Consider the following 17013-nt stretch of genomic DNA (forward strand, 5'->3'; position numbering starts at 1 on the left):
TGGTAAATACAATTTTGGCTTCTGCTTCAACAAAAATCAATAAAAAATATTTTTACAAAGAGATCAAAACGAAATACCACTCAATGTTTGTAATACATTCAAATTTAAAAAAGTATTTCTGTATATATGAGACATCTCTAGTGCAATCTCCCATTATTAACAAGAATCAATAATCAATATTAGACCAGGATAACTTCAATCTCAGCTATGTACTATAGGAGGCGGTGAAGAAAAAGAATTGACAAAAATGCCATTCTATCATTTCCACTGACTTAGAAATATGGATTAGTAATAATGATAATGTATATCTCATTTATCTATATCAATACCTATATAACATTTGATCTCATTTATCTTGACAGGCTCATGAATGCTTTGATGATGACAATGGCAATGATGCTCATGACAAGAATGATAATTATTATGAAAATGAAAAAAATTTTATCATGGAAAACGAAATAGAAATTGATGAAAAGCCATTCATCAAGGAAAACTTCTGCACTTTTCAAGCGTCCAATGACTTTCTAGAATCAGTGACTCCACTGGTAAGAAAATATTGAATCCTTTCCTATGATTTTTCTGACAAAAATGAAGATTTGGAAAATTGTATATAAATGGTAAGATGAATCAATTCTTTTTAAAGAAGAAGAGGTTTATCAAACCTTTTTGCAGGTCGAGTTCGATGGACAACAAAATTCATCAAGGACGAATAGTATCAACAAATCCCATTTCAATTTTGTAGAAAATTCATCTAATGTGCCATATACTTCTAATGTTGAATTTTGTCATGTTTCCGTCTAGGATGACTGATTGTTATCTAAAATAAACATTATAATCATTCAACTAATTCATCTAATCAAATAATTATAGAAAGTAGATCAGAAGATGCTAATGGTAAATACAATTTTGGCTTCTGCTTCAACACAATCTCAACAAAAATCGGTATCAATAAAAAATATTTTTACAAATAGATCAAAACGAAATACCACTCAATGTTTGTAATACATTCAAATTTAAAAAAGTATTTCTGTATATATGAGACATCTCATATAAATTATAATTTAAAAATGTCCTGTGCAATCTCCCATTATTAACAAGAATCAATATTAGACCAGTATAACTTCAATCTCAGCTATGTACTATAGGAGGCGGTGGAGAAAAAGAATTGACAAAAATGCCATTCTATCATTTCCACTGACTTAGAAATATGGATTAGTAATAATGATAATGTATATCTCATTTATCTATATCTATACCAATATCTCATTTCATCTCATTTATCTTGACAGGCTCATGAATGCTTTGATGATGACAATGGCAATGATGCTCATGACAAGAATGATAATTATTATGAAAATGAAAAAAAGTTTAGCATGGAAAACGAAATAGAAATTGATGAAAAGCCATTGATCAAGGAAAACTTCTGCACTTTTCAAGAGTCCAATGACTCTCTGGAATCAGTGACTCCAATGGTAAGAAAATATTGAATCCTTTCCTATGATTTTTCTAACAAAAATAAAGATTTGGAAAATTGTATATAAATGGTAAGATGAATCAATTCTTCTAAAAGAAGAAGAGGTTTATCGAACCTTTTTGCAGGACGAGGTCGATGGACAACAAAATTGACACACACCTTCGCTTTTTTCAGGATGTAAAAATAAAATTGGAAGTGCATCTGAAAAAAATAATTTTTCAACAATTATTGTTGTGATGTATCATTTAAATTAAATTAAATAAAAATACTATAAAATTTTCAAAACCACAGATTTATTATTTAGTCAACTGGAACCAATTACATGCTATTCCTGTAATTTTTCATTCATAAAAGAAGCTGATGCTATTTGGGACTTATCACACAGACATCATTTTTATGCGCCGACACATGATTCCAGCTGAATAATACACAATATATTTCATGTACCGTATAAGTTTCATATTAAATCGCTTCCGTTAGCGTCTGTCTGCCTGTCTATTGTCTGTCTATAACATACGCGTAATTAATAATACTATTATTGTGGTAGCAGTTCATTTTTGTATCATGTATTAGTATCTTTGAATGTTGAGATCTTTGGAATGGTTTGAGATATCGATGTATGGGTTTCGCTATTAATTTTATTTTGAAATTCTGTATCGAAATCATGTATTACATTTGTATCCCATTTGAAAAAATGAAGTTGGATTCGGAATGAAATTGGATCCATATAACGGATCCAAGGTGACGAACAAAAGTTTTGGAGCGACAGAAAGTAATTCTTTTTCTCAATTGGAATAGGATCCCCATGGAAACTATTGTCATATCATACTGTCTTGTAAAATAAATATTAAGCTGTTTCCATAATAATGCTCATCAACTCTGTATTCAACCAACACAAGTTGCGGATTCCATAGATCAATACAACAGTTCATGGTTAAGCTCTTCAATTCTGGGGAAAAATCTTCCAAATTTTAATCAAGTTAATTTCAAAACTAATCGTTTTGTTTGCTATAGGTGAGAGTGGGGTACAGTGGGACATGGGGCACAGTGGGACGATGGAGAAGTTTTCTTTATTTCCAGCAATATTAGAGAAATAACTAGTTTATAAGTTGACAAATCTTATTCTGATCATGTGATGAGAAGCCCATCATTTTGTGGCAAGTAGGCCTACTTTTGGAGAGGGCAACATAACCTAATTTTCTGACGCCTATAGTAAAACGAAGATAAGCTAAGATTCTTGCTATAAAACATTCAAAAAAATAGTGATGTTCTGAACTTTTGGTGCTAAAATCTAGTTTATAATGTATTCAACCGAATAAGGTATTGCTGTAAATGTGCTTTTGTAATTGACACTTTATTCATAAAGTTCACATCGAAAAAGATAAAAATAAAATAACACATCATCTTTGAACGTATCTCATAAAACTCTAACTTCAACTAGTTATTTACTTGTTCGTTGCTAAAACAGTCACCTTGGCAACCGTGCTCACATGATAAATCCACGTAGGGCTAGCCCACATCAGTATTTATTTATTGGTCATTCTACCAGAAATAGCTTTTATATAATGTTTTTAAACTAAAAGAGCCCTAAGGGGCACAGTGGGACAATTTTTCTGGGGCACAGTGTGGGACTGCGATTTTGTATTGGTGAAAGTTTGTGGGAGAAAATCGGTCAATTATTATGCTGCAGAAATAGTTGGAATAGCTGATGGCAGTGATTACTGCGTTAAATGCTTGAAGAGAATCTTACCAGGGTTCAAATTTTTCAAAGGAGAAGAAAAAAACTACTTGACATTGAAAGGTGATGTTGAACTGAAACTTCCTCCTCCTCCTACAACACATGGTAGCACAGAAAGAACAATGCAACAAATGTCATTTAATGTTGACTTGTCTAGATTCTCATCCCTCCTAAGGTACCCCAATCTCCCCTACTGTTGATATTTGTCAAGATGGAAATATGTACCTTAACTTCATTGGATTTGAGTTTCAAAAACATTTCTCGGCAGACCCCATGCTGTTATATACTATTTCTTCCACTTTATTTCATCAGTTAGTAGTCTCAAGAAGAATTCATCCTGTTTGTTTTGAATTCATCAACATATCTCACCCAATTAAATTGTACTAATTATTATGAAAAAATTGTTGAAATTGATTTACAAGACTGAGACTACTGTATTACGAATGCAGTTCAAAATATTTCAAATTAAATATTCATTGCAGAATTATACCTTTTGCTTGCTCTGTTCCATTGTTGAGACTTGTTAAAAGCTCACCCTGATCCTCTGCATCCTTGTGAATTAAGAATAACTATATTCACCCATATTTAAGTGTACGTGATTTGATACATATTAATTAGTAAGTCAGGTTGTAGAAAATTATCCAATCAGGATTATTCCTGTGTACAACTTACAAGTTATGATAGTTGCTGTGATGTCATGACTTCTTTTATTTAGGTTTCATCACTTCAATCACGTTTTGATAATATTTGTATATCACTTGTTCTTTTTTTTTATTCCAGGATGACAATAATAATGGTATTGGTTCCATTTCGAAAGCAGAGAGCAGCTCAAGTCATGATGGTGAGTCAGAGTTTCCATTTTTTCTGTTCAGATGTAAATAACTAATAATATCCTGTAATCTCGCTTGTCGGAGAAAACGCATTCCAAGATTCATTATGGAAAGGAACATATCTGTGAAATTTGTCAATATATGCGGCACCAAATAACAGAAAAACATTACCGGATTCATACTGGTGAAAAGCCTTTTAAATGTGAAATCTGCGATTACAAGTGTGCTGTAAAACATTCAAATTCATCATAGAAAGCATACTGGAGAAAAGCCATATGCCTCTACCATCTGCGACTTGTTCTCTGATTGCGAAGCTCTCTGATTCTCGAGAGTTTTCCAGAAATATGAGAATCCACACAGGCGACAAACCTTATAGTTGTAAAATAAGCCATTCTAAATTTTCTCGATTATATCGTTCAAGGGAACACGGAAATACTCACACTGTTCACCGCAGTGATACACATTAAAGCTGTGAATCATGTGAATTCAAGAATCACAGCTCTGATAGTTTGAGATATAATAAATATGTTTATAGAGAGATCCATAGAGAAATTGGTAGAGTTGAACGTTTCCAATGTACAGATGAGTGTAGTTACAAAACCTACTATTTCAGTAATTTATCAACACATAAAACAATTCACTCTGGTGTAAAGCCTTTCTGTTGTGATATTTGTGGTTATCATTGCATTATTTTGAACCAATTGAAAGAGCACATCAGAACGCACACCGGTGAAAAACCTTGCAGGTGCATCGAATGTGGTCAGAAATTTACTTTATCCACTTGTTCGTACTATCATAGGAAAATCAAACATGTTCTTTACACTTTAAGAATAAAAAATCTGAGCCTTGAAATGTGGGACTTGGAAAAATTGATCGAATTATAAAAAATCAAAATTTTCAACATGTGATGTATGAAATAAGACCGCCTTGGAGCGTTGAAAATAAAGGTCTCTTACACTTTTAAGCTTGAATGCACGGTTAAAGAGATAAAAAATCTGAAACTTGAAATTTGGGACTTGAAAAGAATGATCGAATTCTATTTTTTTTTTTTTTTTGAACTTGTGATATATGAAATAAGACCACCTTGGAGCGCTAAAGAATTGTAACCGCCCTTGATGAGGGTTGAAGATATCTTATTATTACTTCAAGGGAGTAATGGGATAGACGACAACATTGTATTACCTAGAGAATTTCTCATTTATTAGGCCAATTTCTTGAAATTTAAAGAACGAAATATGCAGTACATTTTATCAAAATATTATTCATACAAAAAACTACCTGCCAATAAGATTCTGCTAACTATAAATTTTACTATACAACAAGATCATCTCTAATTCATCTAATTCTTCTCTAATTCTGATCATCTCGGTCGGGTGAAAATGTTTTATAATGAGCTAGAAATTTTGGCACTCACCCACAGCTATCACTCGCACTGGTAATCCCAAAACACAGGACACTCATGTATCTCATGATGCCGGAAAACTAACTTTACTGTTTGCAATATAATTTTTGAACCGCTCAGTATCTCGGTTGTTCAACGACTGTTCCCCCTCTCGACGTGAGTGTGGTGGTGCTGCCTAAGGCCCTGCTGCTAGTGTTGCAGTGAGTCGGTTGTCACTTGATTGGGCAAGCGGGTCTGCAGCCAGGTGTGCAGTATTCGTCTGTGAGAATATCTACAGGCTACCGCACATCCGCACATCCGCCGTGTCCTTGCCTCGTGGAGCCAGCCCCCTCATCCGTCACAACTAGCAAATATCCCTCAATTTGCTGCTTCTCACAGTCGTGCACACATAACTTAGCACAATCTTATTTTCGTTGCAATAATACTACTTACTCACTAAATTATATTTTCTCTCTATAGTCAAATTATAATTTAAATTATTATTTTAATATCAGAGTCATTTCTCCTGAAAAATCTTAAATCTTAAGGTGCGCCGCGAACATGAGCAATTCACTTTTAATCAGCTGACTATATCTGTATTTTTACAGAAACGGTAAGATACAGATATAAAAAGCTTGGCATCAGCTGATTAAAAGTGAATTGCTCATGTTCGCGACGCGTAAATCTGTACGCACCGTAAAACACACAAAAATCAATCAATAAAATTAGTACTTCCTACCCATGTCACAGAATGAAGGTCCTTTACACTCCTCAGCTCGGGAGCACGGTTGAAAAGATAAAAATCTGAAACTTTGATTAGGACTTGAAAAAAAATTAAAATTCCAAAAATTGAAAAATTCTGAACATGTGATACTTGAGATGATACCGCTTTGAAGCACTGAGAAGTATGAGCCCAATTTGAACCTGATCCGATAAAGTGTTGAAAATTTATGTTGACTTTTAGGGTGAAATTTCCGAATAAAGGGCCGCCATCTTGAAACGGGGATAAATTAAAAGAAATAAATATACACGTTTCTGCGCCTTGTTTCAATGTACTTGTATACCACATTTTATAACCATAACCATATTTTACGACCATAACTGCGACTGTAACTGCTGTATAAAAAAACAGACAAACGCCGATTGACTTTTAATTACGCTCATTAAAAGATCAGCAATAGTCTGTCCAAACTGCCATGAGCCCTGAAAGATTAAGCCGACCCTCGCTCCCCCACGCGCAGGCACACCTGTGCCATTGATATGCTATGTATACTACGTAGTATACAGGTAGGCAGACCGTCCCTTTACTCACACACTCAAAAAGAGACTACACCTGTGTGTGTGAGTAGTAGGAGGGTCGGCCTAATCCTTCAGAGCTCATGCCTGTTTGGACAGAGTATAAGTTCATGCCATTTTTCTAATAAGCCCATTTATTCTGGGAGTTCATTTTTAGGGCTTTGTGTTGAACAGTTCAAATTCCAAACCTAGTTTTAGAATACCAATATTTGAAATAGAGTTGATCATATTCTTAACATGAATCAACACCAGATAGAACATCCATGGAACCGGATTTATTAGAATCGCAGTTGTCTACTATAGTAGCTGTATATTAGATGATAAACTAAGAGATAGCTCTATCCCCACTGTCGCCTAATCGTGTGTTGGCTCTGAAGAAATATAATAACATTCTAAAATATTTTATCTCAATCATTAAAATTTATTGTTAAATCATGAAGAAATATATTTTCTTGGCCAGTATTCGAAATAGATTTGATCATACTACTAACAAGAATCAACATCAGATGTAGGGTACTGGAATAACTTGAATCACACATATCCACTACAGAAGGTGGTGGTAACAGAGAATTGGCAACTCTGTTGTTCTATCATTTTCACTGACTTTATTTTGCGAATCCCACTATAGGCTGTTGGGGGGCGCGACAGTCGAGCCCGATGACAGTCGAGGCCTGCGACCGAAGAGGACTGTTTTCCAGTCTAGGCCTCGACTGTCGGGCCTGTACGAAAATTAAAGAGGCCTCAACTGTCGCCTAACGCAGGCGACATTTGAGGCCTCTTTTTCAGATCGACCCGGCTGTTGTCTGTCAACCATCTGTATGACTGGAGTCGGATTTGAACACTGTAACACTGACACATGTGGCCAAGGCTTCAAATGAAGATGGTCTTACATCCCTTGGATATATTATCTGGAAATTTGTCATAGCAAAAATCTGCCCGATGCTATGTCATAATTACAGCAGTTGATCAATATGTTCCAAGTTAGGCTTATATGGTTTATTGTATTGTATTACTATTGTTAAGTATTAATTGCTATGTATCCCATTTTTTATTATCTGCATATAGTGATGTTGAATAGTTATGCTAGAAATGATTTTGCTTGATGATTAAAATAATATCATCTCTTATTTTTGTCTCCAGACTCTTCTGATTACAATATTGAGGAAAGACCATCTTTGGCAAGCTTGAGAGAGTTCCGTAGCAGAGAGCAGGATAGCATCAGTGTTGATAATTCTGACACGATGCAAACTTACACATGTGGCAAGTGCAAATTTGTGGGTCAATCAAGGAAACAGCTGCAAACGCATTCCAAGATTCATAATGGAAGGGAACATATTTGTGAATTTTGTCAATATGCGACATCAAATAGGAATACACTTGAAAAACATTACCGGATTCATACTGGTGAAAAGCCTTTTAAATGTGAAATCTGCGATTACAAGTGTGCTGTAAAACATAAATTGAAAATTCATCATAGAAAGCATACTGGAGAAAAGCCATATTCCTGTACCATTTGCGACTCCAAGTTCTTTGATTCTAGTACTTTGACTAAACATACAAGAATCCACACGGGCGAAAAGCCTTATAGTTGTAAAATATGTAGTTTTAAATTTTCTCGATCTGACCACATAACTGACCATATGAGAATCCATCATAAAGATATTTATAGAGAGATGCCTAGAGAAATTGTTAGAGTTAAACGTTTCCACTGTACAGAGTGTAGTTACAAAACCTGCGATTCTAGAAATTTTTCAAGACATAAAAACAGTCACTCTGGTATGGAACATTTTTTATGTGATATTTGTGGTCACACATATTCTACATCTTGGAGTTTAAGCCGTCATAAGAAAACCAAACATGTCAAATGACAAGCTTGTTTCAAATCACTTTTTGCTATTATAGTGAGGTCCACGTTATAATAACAGTATTTGATCGACTTTGGTTTTGCTATCCTTGTCTATCATTCGACAAAGCCGGTGGTACTATCCTTTTCTAGGTCCACAACGATGCCAATTATGTTTTTGCCAGTGTAGATATATAATTAATTAATGCAGAGAATCGGCATCACTTTTTGGGAAGAAGTGTTCCAAACAGCAGAGATAGAACTAACAAAAATCACTAGTTGGTTAAGAAATAATTTATTGTCATTAAATTCAGAAAAAACAAAATGTTTAGCTTTTTCTTTAACAAATAGCACAAAACCACACATGAAAACAATGAAGCTTCATAATTGTGATAGAAATAGTAACAATAATTGTAATTGCCCACTAATAGAACGCTCTGACAATATAAAGTATTTAGGAATAATAGTAGATGATTCATTGAAATGGAACAAGCACATAACATATACAACTGCCAAAATAAGAAAGCTTATATACAAATTCTATCAATTAAGGCGTATCATAGACAAAGAAATGTTAAAAACTGTATACTTAACATTAGTTGAATCTCTTTTAAGGTACGGTCTGTTAGTAGCTAACTTCAGTTTTATAGATCCATTATTTAAAACTCAAAAACGCATTTTGAAAATAATGGGAAACAGGGAAATCCGGTTTCCAACTGTAGAATTATTTATAGAAAATAGAGTACTCAGCGTTAGGCAATTGTATAAACTGTTGTTATTAGGGTATATGAAAAAACATCAAAATAGGAACCATATCATAAATCATAGCCATAATACTAGAATAAGAGAACGTTACAACCAAGAAGTACCAAGGATGAATACAGCATTTGGGCAAAGATCACTAGGATATTTAGGGCCTACAATATCTAATAGAATACCATTAGAAATCAAAGGAGAGGAAAATTTCAATAGCTTCAAAAGAAAAATTAGACATTGGTTATTCAGTATTGGGATACAAAGTAGTGAGGAACTAATAGTAAGTTGGATTTAGATTTGAGTAGTATTCTTTTTAAATAAGGTAATTTATAGGTAGAAAATAGTACCTCGGTTTAGTATTTTTGTACTAGGTGATGCTTAGGGTAATAGATATAGTTTTAGATTTTTTGGAATTTTTGTATTACCGTATCTGTTGTAGCATAAATTAGTATTAATTTTATGATAACCCCGACACATATTATATAGTGAGGTATCATTTTCCAAACTCTGAATATTGATATATTAAAAAATATGTAATATAATGTAATGTATGTTGAATTTTATGAATAAACTCCTCTGGATGTGTCGTCCAACATCCAGAGAAATTATTATTATTATCGCTATTCTCCTATCTTTATCCACTGTCATTATAACGTGGACCTCACTATAGAAAAAACTACTAGCAGTCAGATATTCATTTCAGAGTCAGAGAAGGTTACATTTGTCAGGTTGATCGTTCTGGGGTTAAAGTTGTGGTTAGGTTGTATTGTTTGTGGTTTTGTTTTGAGGTTATCAATTTTTTAGCATGTTTCTTCCTAATTTCTTCTATTTTCGGTGGAATCCAGTTATTGGATGTTTTTTTCTGATTTTCAAAGTAAACATTGCCATATGTGTTTGTTATTTTGAGGTAAAGTTTCAGAAGTTTTGCATTCAGTTGGTCTTTCTGTTTGTATAAGTGTTTGAGGTTTTCTTTTATGAGCTTTTTGTTGTGTTTTTTGAGCTGGAATGGATATGTTTTTTATTTTTTTTTGCATATGTGGGTGTGATTCCCATACTCAAACATGTTTTGTTGAAATTTATGTGTTCTATTGCCTTCCTAACCTTAAAAGTTACCTGTCTGTAGAGTGTGGAATCAGATTGTCAGAATAGAATATTATTCAATGTTGTTTTCCATCACGAAAATGAATAAATATTATAATTTTTCAAACCAATAGAACAATGTTTGAAAACGTTGTTAGCATAATAATAGCAGTTAACAGCCAATTTTTAAACCAAATAATGCTGATCGCGTTGAATGATGTTTGAAATTGGCGGCGTTTTCATGATCTTCTCAAGCAACTGATTGAAAATCGATTAATCGATGGATCAGTTGATCCATAGCTTTAGATCGATGAGGAAAAATCAGGGTTCAGGATGGAGGTTGAATTTAAATAAAATTACAATAGCCAAATCCAGTATTAAACTATGAATATTTTTCAAGTGAATGGGTTGAACTACCCGCTTCTTGGAAGTGTGACCATGTGTCTCGTATTCTGCTACTATCTGGCGGTTGACATGACAACCAAGCTAGGTTAAATCAAAATATCTGTTGGCTCGTTGGCTGGAAAAGGTGGCGTTAGTAGGCAGTAGTGGGTCAGGCTTGTGGCTGAAGGGCCGTGTTCGTGCTGTTCTCTCAAATCAGTGTTTTATTGAAGTCTACAATGCTAAAGAAATTCCGTAAAAACTTGTGAGCTTAGCTGCTCTGAGTTACGCAGTGAATTGAAAGTCTCATAGAATATTCATTTCATTCTAGGTAAATAACTTTTCACTAACCAATTTAATCGTAAAGTAAGTTAGTGTTTTGTTCCAATCATCCTTGACGTGAGAAATCTATTTTGGTTTATCTTCCACCTGATCTTAGTCTACTGTAAGCATTTAACGTGATTCTGGAAACAAAAATATAACAATTATTGATTTATCTCAATTTTATCTCATGTTTCAGTCAGAAAATTAAATAAACTGGTGTTAGTTACCGTGTTATCACTGATGATCCAATGCACTGTAAATCAATGTTGAGAAGGTTAAAAATATGAGATAAAAACAGTTCTATCATGTTACTAGGCATCGATATTGCTTTGCGACTTCACCAACATTTGAAAAATATATTTCATTTTTGCCCAAATCCAACCCTTCTTATAAAATTTAATTGTTTCTGTAAGGAATACAGTAGGCCTATTGATGAGAGCAACTTTCTGAGATAAAAGTTGACAGAAAACATCATTATTAACCAACAAATTAACCTGTAAGATGTTCTTTGAATTATATTGAATCAAAATATCTATGGATTGCTCTTTAGAACATTTCATTTGTTGGGCAAATATGACTTTCCTATTACCATAATAGGGTTGGCATAAACTTCTGTCAAACAATGCTTAAAATTATTTTTAAATCAGTTAATTTATACAATCCCTTACCCTGTCTGGTCTTATAGTAGACTTGATCTTGGAAAATCATTAGTACGTAAAACTAAAATTCTACGAATTGGGTGGGAATAAAATGAACAATTTCATAGACTGATGATCCACCAATAATAAATAACAAAAGTTGTTGAGAGCATAAGGAGATAGGCATATATAAATAATTTAATTGTAGATCCACTATTGTAGTAATAAACCAGTACCTTCTACATCAATATTTATGTGATGCATTTCTTCAGTGCTACTCAACACTTAACAGGACTAGGTAGTTGATTAGTTAAAAATCAATACTAATTTATAATTAATAATAGTACTTTATAATAGAAAACTTACTTCTCAAAAAAAAGTTTAATTAAGAAATGTATCAATCAAAATAATTTTTAATAGATGAGCTCAAACTAATTGTTTAATAGGTAAGTCCTTTCTTTACGATTTTCAATACGGTAACTGAGACTTAAGACATAGAATTAAAAAAATAAAATAGATTTATTTTCGATTCATAATTAAATTTCTCTATGCAGACAATTAGAATATTAAAAAAATAAAATCGTTTTATTTTTGATTCATAATTTGATTTATCCATGCAGACAAGAAAAATCAAATTCAACAAGTTATAAAATATTTCTAGGTTGTCGCATGTTATTTTTATATTACGCCTATGCACAGTTCATTTTTTGTAACTGCGTCATGTTAGGAAGTGTACATAACATGAATAGAGCTGTAATCATATAAATATCTACTCATGTAAAGGAGTAATTTTAACGCATGCAATGCTCTTGGAATCCAGGAGCTTAGATGAGAGAAGTAAATAATATAGATTGGTCGTAACGAATATTTTATTTTGTATTCTAAATTTTTCACTTTCAATCGAAGAAAGAACTTCTAAGTTGTCTATTTAAATTGAAGAGAACATTTTTTTATTGAGAAACGGAATTGAGTTTTAAATATGGATTTCAACATCCACTAAATTCAAGCAATAACTAATCAATACTCTGTTCAGACGTTTTTGAGGTGATTAAAAAAGAAGAGAAAATGGTGAAATTTTATAGTATGATGTGCATTTTTGTTTCAAAAATATTTCAGGAGCAGGCTTAGTTGAAGACTGCATGCTATATCTTGATAAATTCTAAGGTGATTCGATAGTCTTCTGAAGTCACATAGAGTTCATCATGTTTTCCAATCCCAAAAAGGATTATTTTTATTAAGCTTGTAAACAGAGTTTTTATGAGTTATTGTTTGAATTAAGTAGAAGGTAGATTTTATATTCAACAATATTCTCATAACTAAGGTTTTTTAGGTCAATGATGATTGAAAATCATTTAGAGGGTTGAATATAATGTGTGGAAGGGTGGATGGTCTTTTCCGCTGACCGGTTAAAACCATATAACAAAGAGAATATGAAAAGGATTAAAATAAGAATGGGTTAGGAGTTCAAAACTCCCCTCATGTTTGCTCAAGATTGGTCAGCATTTTGAGGTTGTCAGCATACAAGTGTTTCTCACCCACAACGGTATATCATCCAGACTCATCGACCCTCCCTTATTGGAAAAAATCGTGGCTTATAATAATATTGTATAAGGGAGGTAGCCGGTAGGTGAATGTCAGTGTTTACGCGCAAAATTTTGGAGAAAAAGTTAACCATTAATCTACCAGACTAGACCTGGGTGTGGAAAATCTGTAATTAACTATAATGATCGACAACATTTTTTAAAAATTATGTATCTATCCCTTAACATTCAACAGAACTTGAAAAAAACTTATGATGTATATTTTGAGAATAGTTTATTTTCTTGGAAGTGATCTACTCACTTCTAAAAGTAGGAATAGGAGCACTATATAGAGCAGTTAAATTCTTCAACAAACTTCCAAACGAAACTAAAGTTTTAAATTCCAAATATTAATTCAAGAAAAATATCTAAGTATTTGACCAATAAATCATATTATTTGGTTCGCAAGTTTTTAGATGAATGACTTTTGGTTATTATTTTTTTAACCGCTTTCCTCCCTCGGATCTAACCTATCTAGACACAAGGTACTAAGTTAGATCCAAATTGATTGGATTCAATAACCTGTAGCCTTTTAATAGTTGCTAAGCTTATTAAGTGTCTTATTATGTGTTTTATGAATTTGTGATTTATACAGTTGAATATATGTATATGATGACAATTCAAAAATTCTTTACATGTTGTAATTACATATTGTAAACGAATGAAAATGCAAATAAATAATTTGAATTTAAAATTTTTGAATAGTATGAACTATTCCTAAGAAGTTTTTTTTATCATTATTTGAAATTTATAGAGCTAGAAAAGGAACTTGAGGTAAAATAGGTTAAAACTCTTTTAGTGAACAGGGTTTCACTAGATTTTTCTGTGGTTGATAGAATAAGAATGAAGGAAGTACAAATTCACTATGTTTTCTTAGTACTATGTCACCTAATACTAGTACCTATGTTCTCCCCATGATGATGTCTGTATAAGTCAAGTCTTCTGCATGGGATATGGGAGGAATGTATTTCAATCAATACATTCAGAATAAGGGACTTACAAATTTATAACATCGAACAAAAACTGGTTTCATGGTAGGGTGTGCTGATGAGTAGGATGAGTGAATCAACTTTGATTACATATTTATAGATAGGAATTGGACTGAGGAATTGCGCTGCGACTGCTGTTAAACTAACGGCAAATGCAATTGCATTTCGCGGCCCGCATGTTCCTTATAAAAAGTTGGAGATGGATGTCAGTGCTGCAACGTTCTTCAAAATCTATCAGCTCTGAGAATTAAAAATGCAGTAAGGTTGAAAGTTGGCATTTTTGACCTCTATGGTCAGAGAGTATAGATCAATATGATTCTATACTATATTACATTGTATAAACTCTGGCTCTGATGAAATACTTGATTATAATTCAATATTCAACTCAATTATCTCAAAACTTGAATCAAATTTAGTTATTTCAAAAAAAATGAAGTAAAAAATGCACCAACCAACTCACTTTCAGCACATAGCTGACAATTTTTAATTAATAAATGACTTTGATTATTTCAAGTCATTCTTATTCAATGCATATTATCACACTATCTGGTTGTAGGAAAAGTGGGAAGAAAAATAAGAGAAGAGAGAGTCCCTTTCGGTGAATACTCACTTCAATATGAAAGGAATGGCATTTAATTTAAGCTTACTCCACTTCCCCATTATATGTTTTCGCGTTATAGCACAAGCAGTTTTAATTAGTCAAATTAGGGGTTGAGAAGGACACATGACTTTTCACATCACACAGTGAAACACGGTAACGATTTCCAGTGGCGTTACAGCCGTCCAGTTCTATGTACGTAATACAACGTATGTAGACGTATTGCTTGGTGGTCCGTGTGAACTTGCACGTTTTCTTATTATGGTTCCGTTTCATCAACTACAGAGTTTATATCCAATGTACTCGTTATATTCATAATATTACGTTTCTTTATATAGAATTCGTACTTTTATTACCTCGAAGTCACTGAATACCATATTGATTGCGCATACTATAGGTTTATTGTGGATGGTTTCAATGATAAATTTATATTAAAAAATAGTTATTGAATGTTACCTAAAAAGGCTTGCCCTACTGCAGAATTAGGTTTAATAAAGATGACATCGTATGTTCTAGTTTATTGAGAATAACTTGATAAAACTCAAATGATTCATCACAATATTTTGTGTTTTTTTTTTTCACCTCGGTTCTTTTCAACTCCATCTTCCTTTCAAGGATAAATCTATTCCGAAGCTGTAAAAATAATGTGATCTTATGTTCTTTGCACCCCTTTTCAGAAATCCATTCACTATAACATAAAGATTTTTCGTTCGTGGGCTGAGCGGGTTTTCTCCACAATAATATTATGATGCTGCATATTTTCCTCCTTTCATGTTCTCCGCATTTTCCGTGCTCAGTCACTCGTATTTCCTTTTTCCTTCTCGCAAACTATCTCACTCGATCGCTCACATCAACTCATCATATCCCCCTCTTTCTTCTTCTCTTTATTCATAATCATTTCCTACTCTGTTCCTTCCATTTTTTCCCTTCTCTTTCGTTTTCTGTTTCCTCTTTACCTGGTCATTACTTTGTTATATTTGCTCAATCTACTTACTTTTTATTACTTACATTATTACTACTAACAATTTCTTATAGTAATTATTATTAAACGAAAATCCAAATCAAATGCTGTAATTCACCCGGAAGACTTCTGTTACTACAAATATTGACAATAGGGTAAACAGCTAGATGGAAATTCCAACAAATTGTTCCCGGGCTGACAAACAATTTTTGAATAGTAGCGCTCATCGAATTCCCATCTAGCTGTTTACCCTGTTGTCAATATTTGCAGTAGCAGAAGTCTTCGGGGTGAATTACAGCATTTAATTTGGTTTTTAGTTGAATAATAATTATTAATTCATTAGCATTTGAATAATTGCAATATCTCAGTAATTTCTATCTGTAGACTTATAGGCTTCTTCCTTTTTAATTTGCATTATGTCATTGTTAATAGTTTTTCTGAAAATTATAACGAGCATTGTATTTCTTGCTTTGATGTAAGTTTGCCATAGGGCAACGTATCTCTTTCTATCACTTGAACTCATACATTACCTATAGCATACTCTAATTCTTATCTCTTTACGTGTCATCCTCAATCATTTTTCCACTATCATATTGCCATCCTCTATCTCTTACTTCTCATTATTTTCCTTTCCAATTATATCCGGAATGAACTTGTTCCTAACTTTTGCTTTTCTTTATCCTTTGAATCTGAACTTCATCATCATATTCATTCTTCTCTTCTTTGAGAGATAAATTTATATTTTCTCTTAATAATTTGTTCATTATTTTGCAGATATTCATCCTTCCTCTTTTAATTTGTCCCTTTAATAAGATTATAGGCTTACTACTCTTACATAGTTTTTTCTTATTAACTTGTAGTCTTTGTTAATAATCCATAAATTTGAAATTTTTATCACTGTTACTGATTCTCTTGCTCTTTATTATTACTGTTAGACAAGTCTTCAAACAATAAATTGTATAAAAAGAAATATCTTATTTTCTCTCTCATGGGCATATACATTTTATTTGATCATTCTCCCCTTCCAGCTCTCTATCTCTCACACAGACTCTCTCCCCCCCCCCCCTGGAGTCTGAACTCCGCCCTAATAAAGGCATATAATCAATAAATTGAACAATCTCTCTCTATTTTTCACTTTTATATT

The 17013-nt window shown here is 32.9% G+C and overlaps 2 protein-coding genes across 3 annotated transcripts in view; both read left to right on the forward strand.

Annotated features, from left to right (window-relative positions):
- Positions 1–446: 446 nt before the first annotated feature.
- Positions 447–9058, forward strand: LOC120354386 (zinc finger protein 260-like). Its single transcript, XM_039441452.1, has 4 exons — positions 447–545; positions 1290–1472; positions 3993–4053; positions 7860–9058. The coding sequence occupies exons 1-4, from the start codon at positions 447–449 to the stop codon at positions 8585–8587; spliced, it is 1071 nt and encodes a 356-aa protein (XP_039297386.1). The 3' UTR covers positions 8588–9058.
- Positions 9059–10922: 1864 nt separating this feature from the next.
- The window catches only part of LOC111044901 (cAMP-regulated phosphoprotein 21), a 182091-nt gene continuing 176000 nt past the window's right edge, over positions 10923–17013 (forward strand). Inside the window, exon 1 of one of the 2 annotated variants that reach the window (XM_039442476.1) lies at positions 10923–11110. The gene's annotated coding sequence lies outside the window, so the exon portion shown is untranslated. The remainder of the gene's footprint in view (positions 11111–17013) is intronic. The other variant, XM_039442475.1, reaches the window with a different exon arrangement.

Source organism: Nilaparvata lugens, chromosome X, assembly GCF_014356525.2.
Source record: "Nilaparvata lugens isolate BPH chromosome X, ASM1435652v1, whole genome shotgun sequence".
NCBI lineage: Eukaryota > Metazoa > Arthropoda > Insecta > Hemiptera > Delphacidae > Nilaparvata > Nilaparvata lugens.

Bases quoted from the DNA above. Each gene is read 5' to 3' on its own strand.
- LOC120354386 (XM_039441452.1), top strand. From the start codon at position 447: ATGGAAAACGAAATAGAAATTGATGAAAAGCCATTCATCAAGGAAAAC. The intron at 1,473-3,992 runs GTAAGAAAATAT...TTTTTATTCCAG, and splicing joins TGGAATCAGTGACTCCAATG to GATGACAATAATAATGGTAT. The intron at 4,054-7,859 runs GTGAGTCAGAGT...TTTTGTCTCCAG, and splicing joins GAGCAGCTCAAGTCATGATG to ACTCTTCTGATTACAATATT.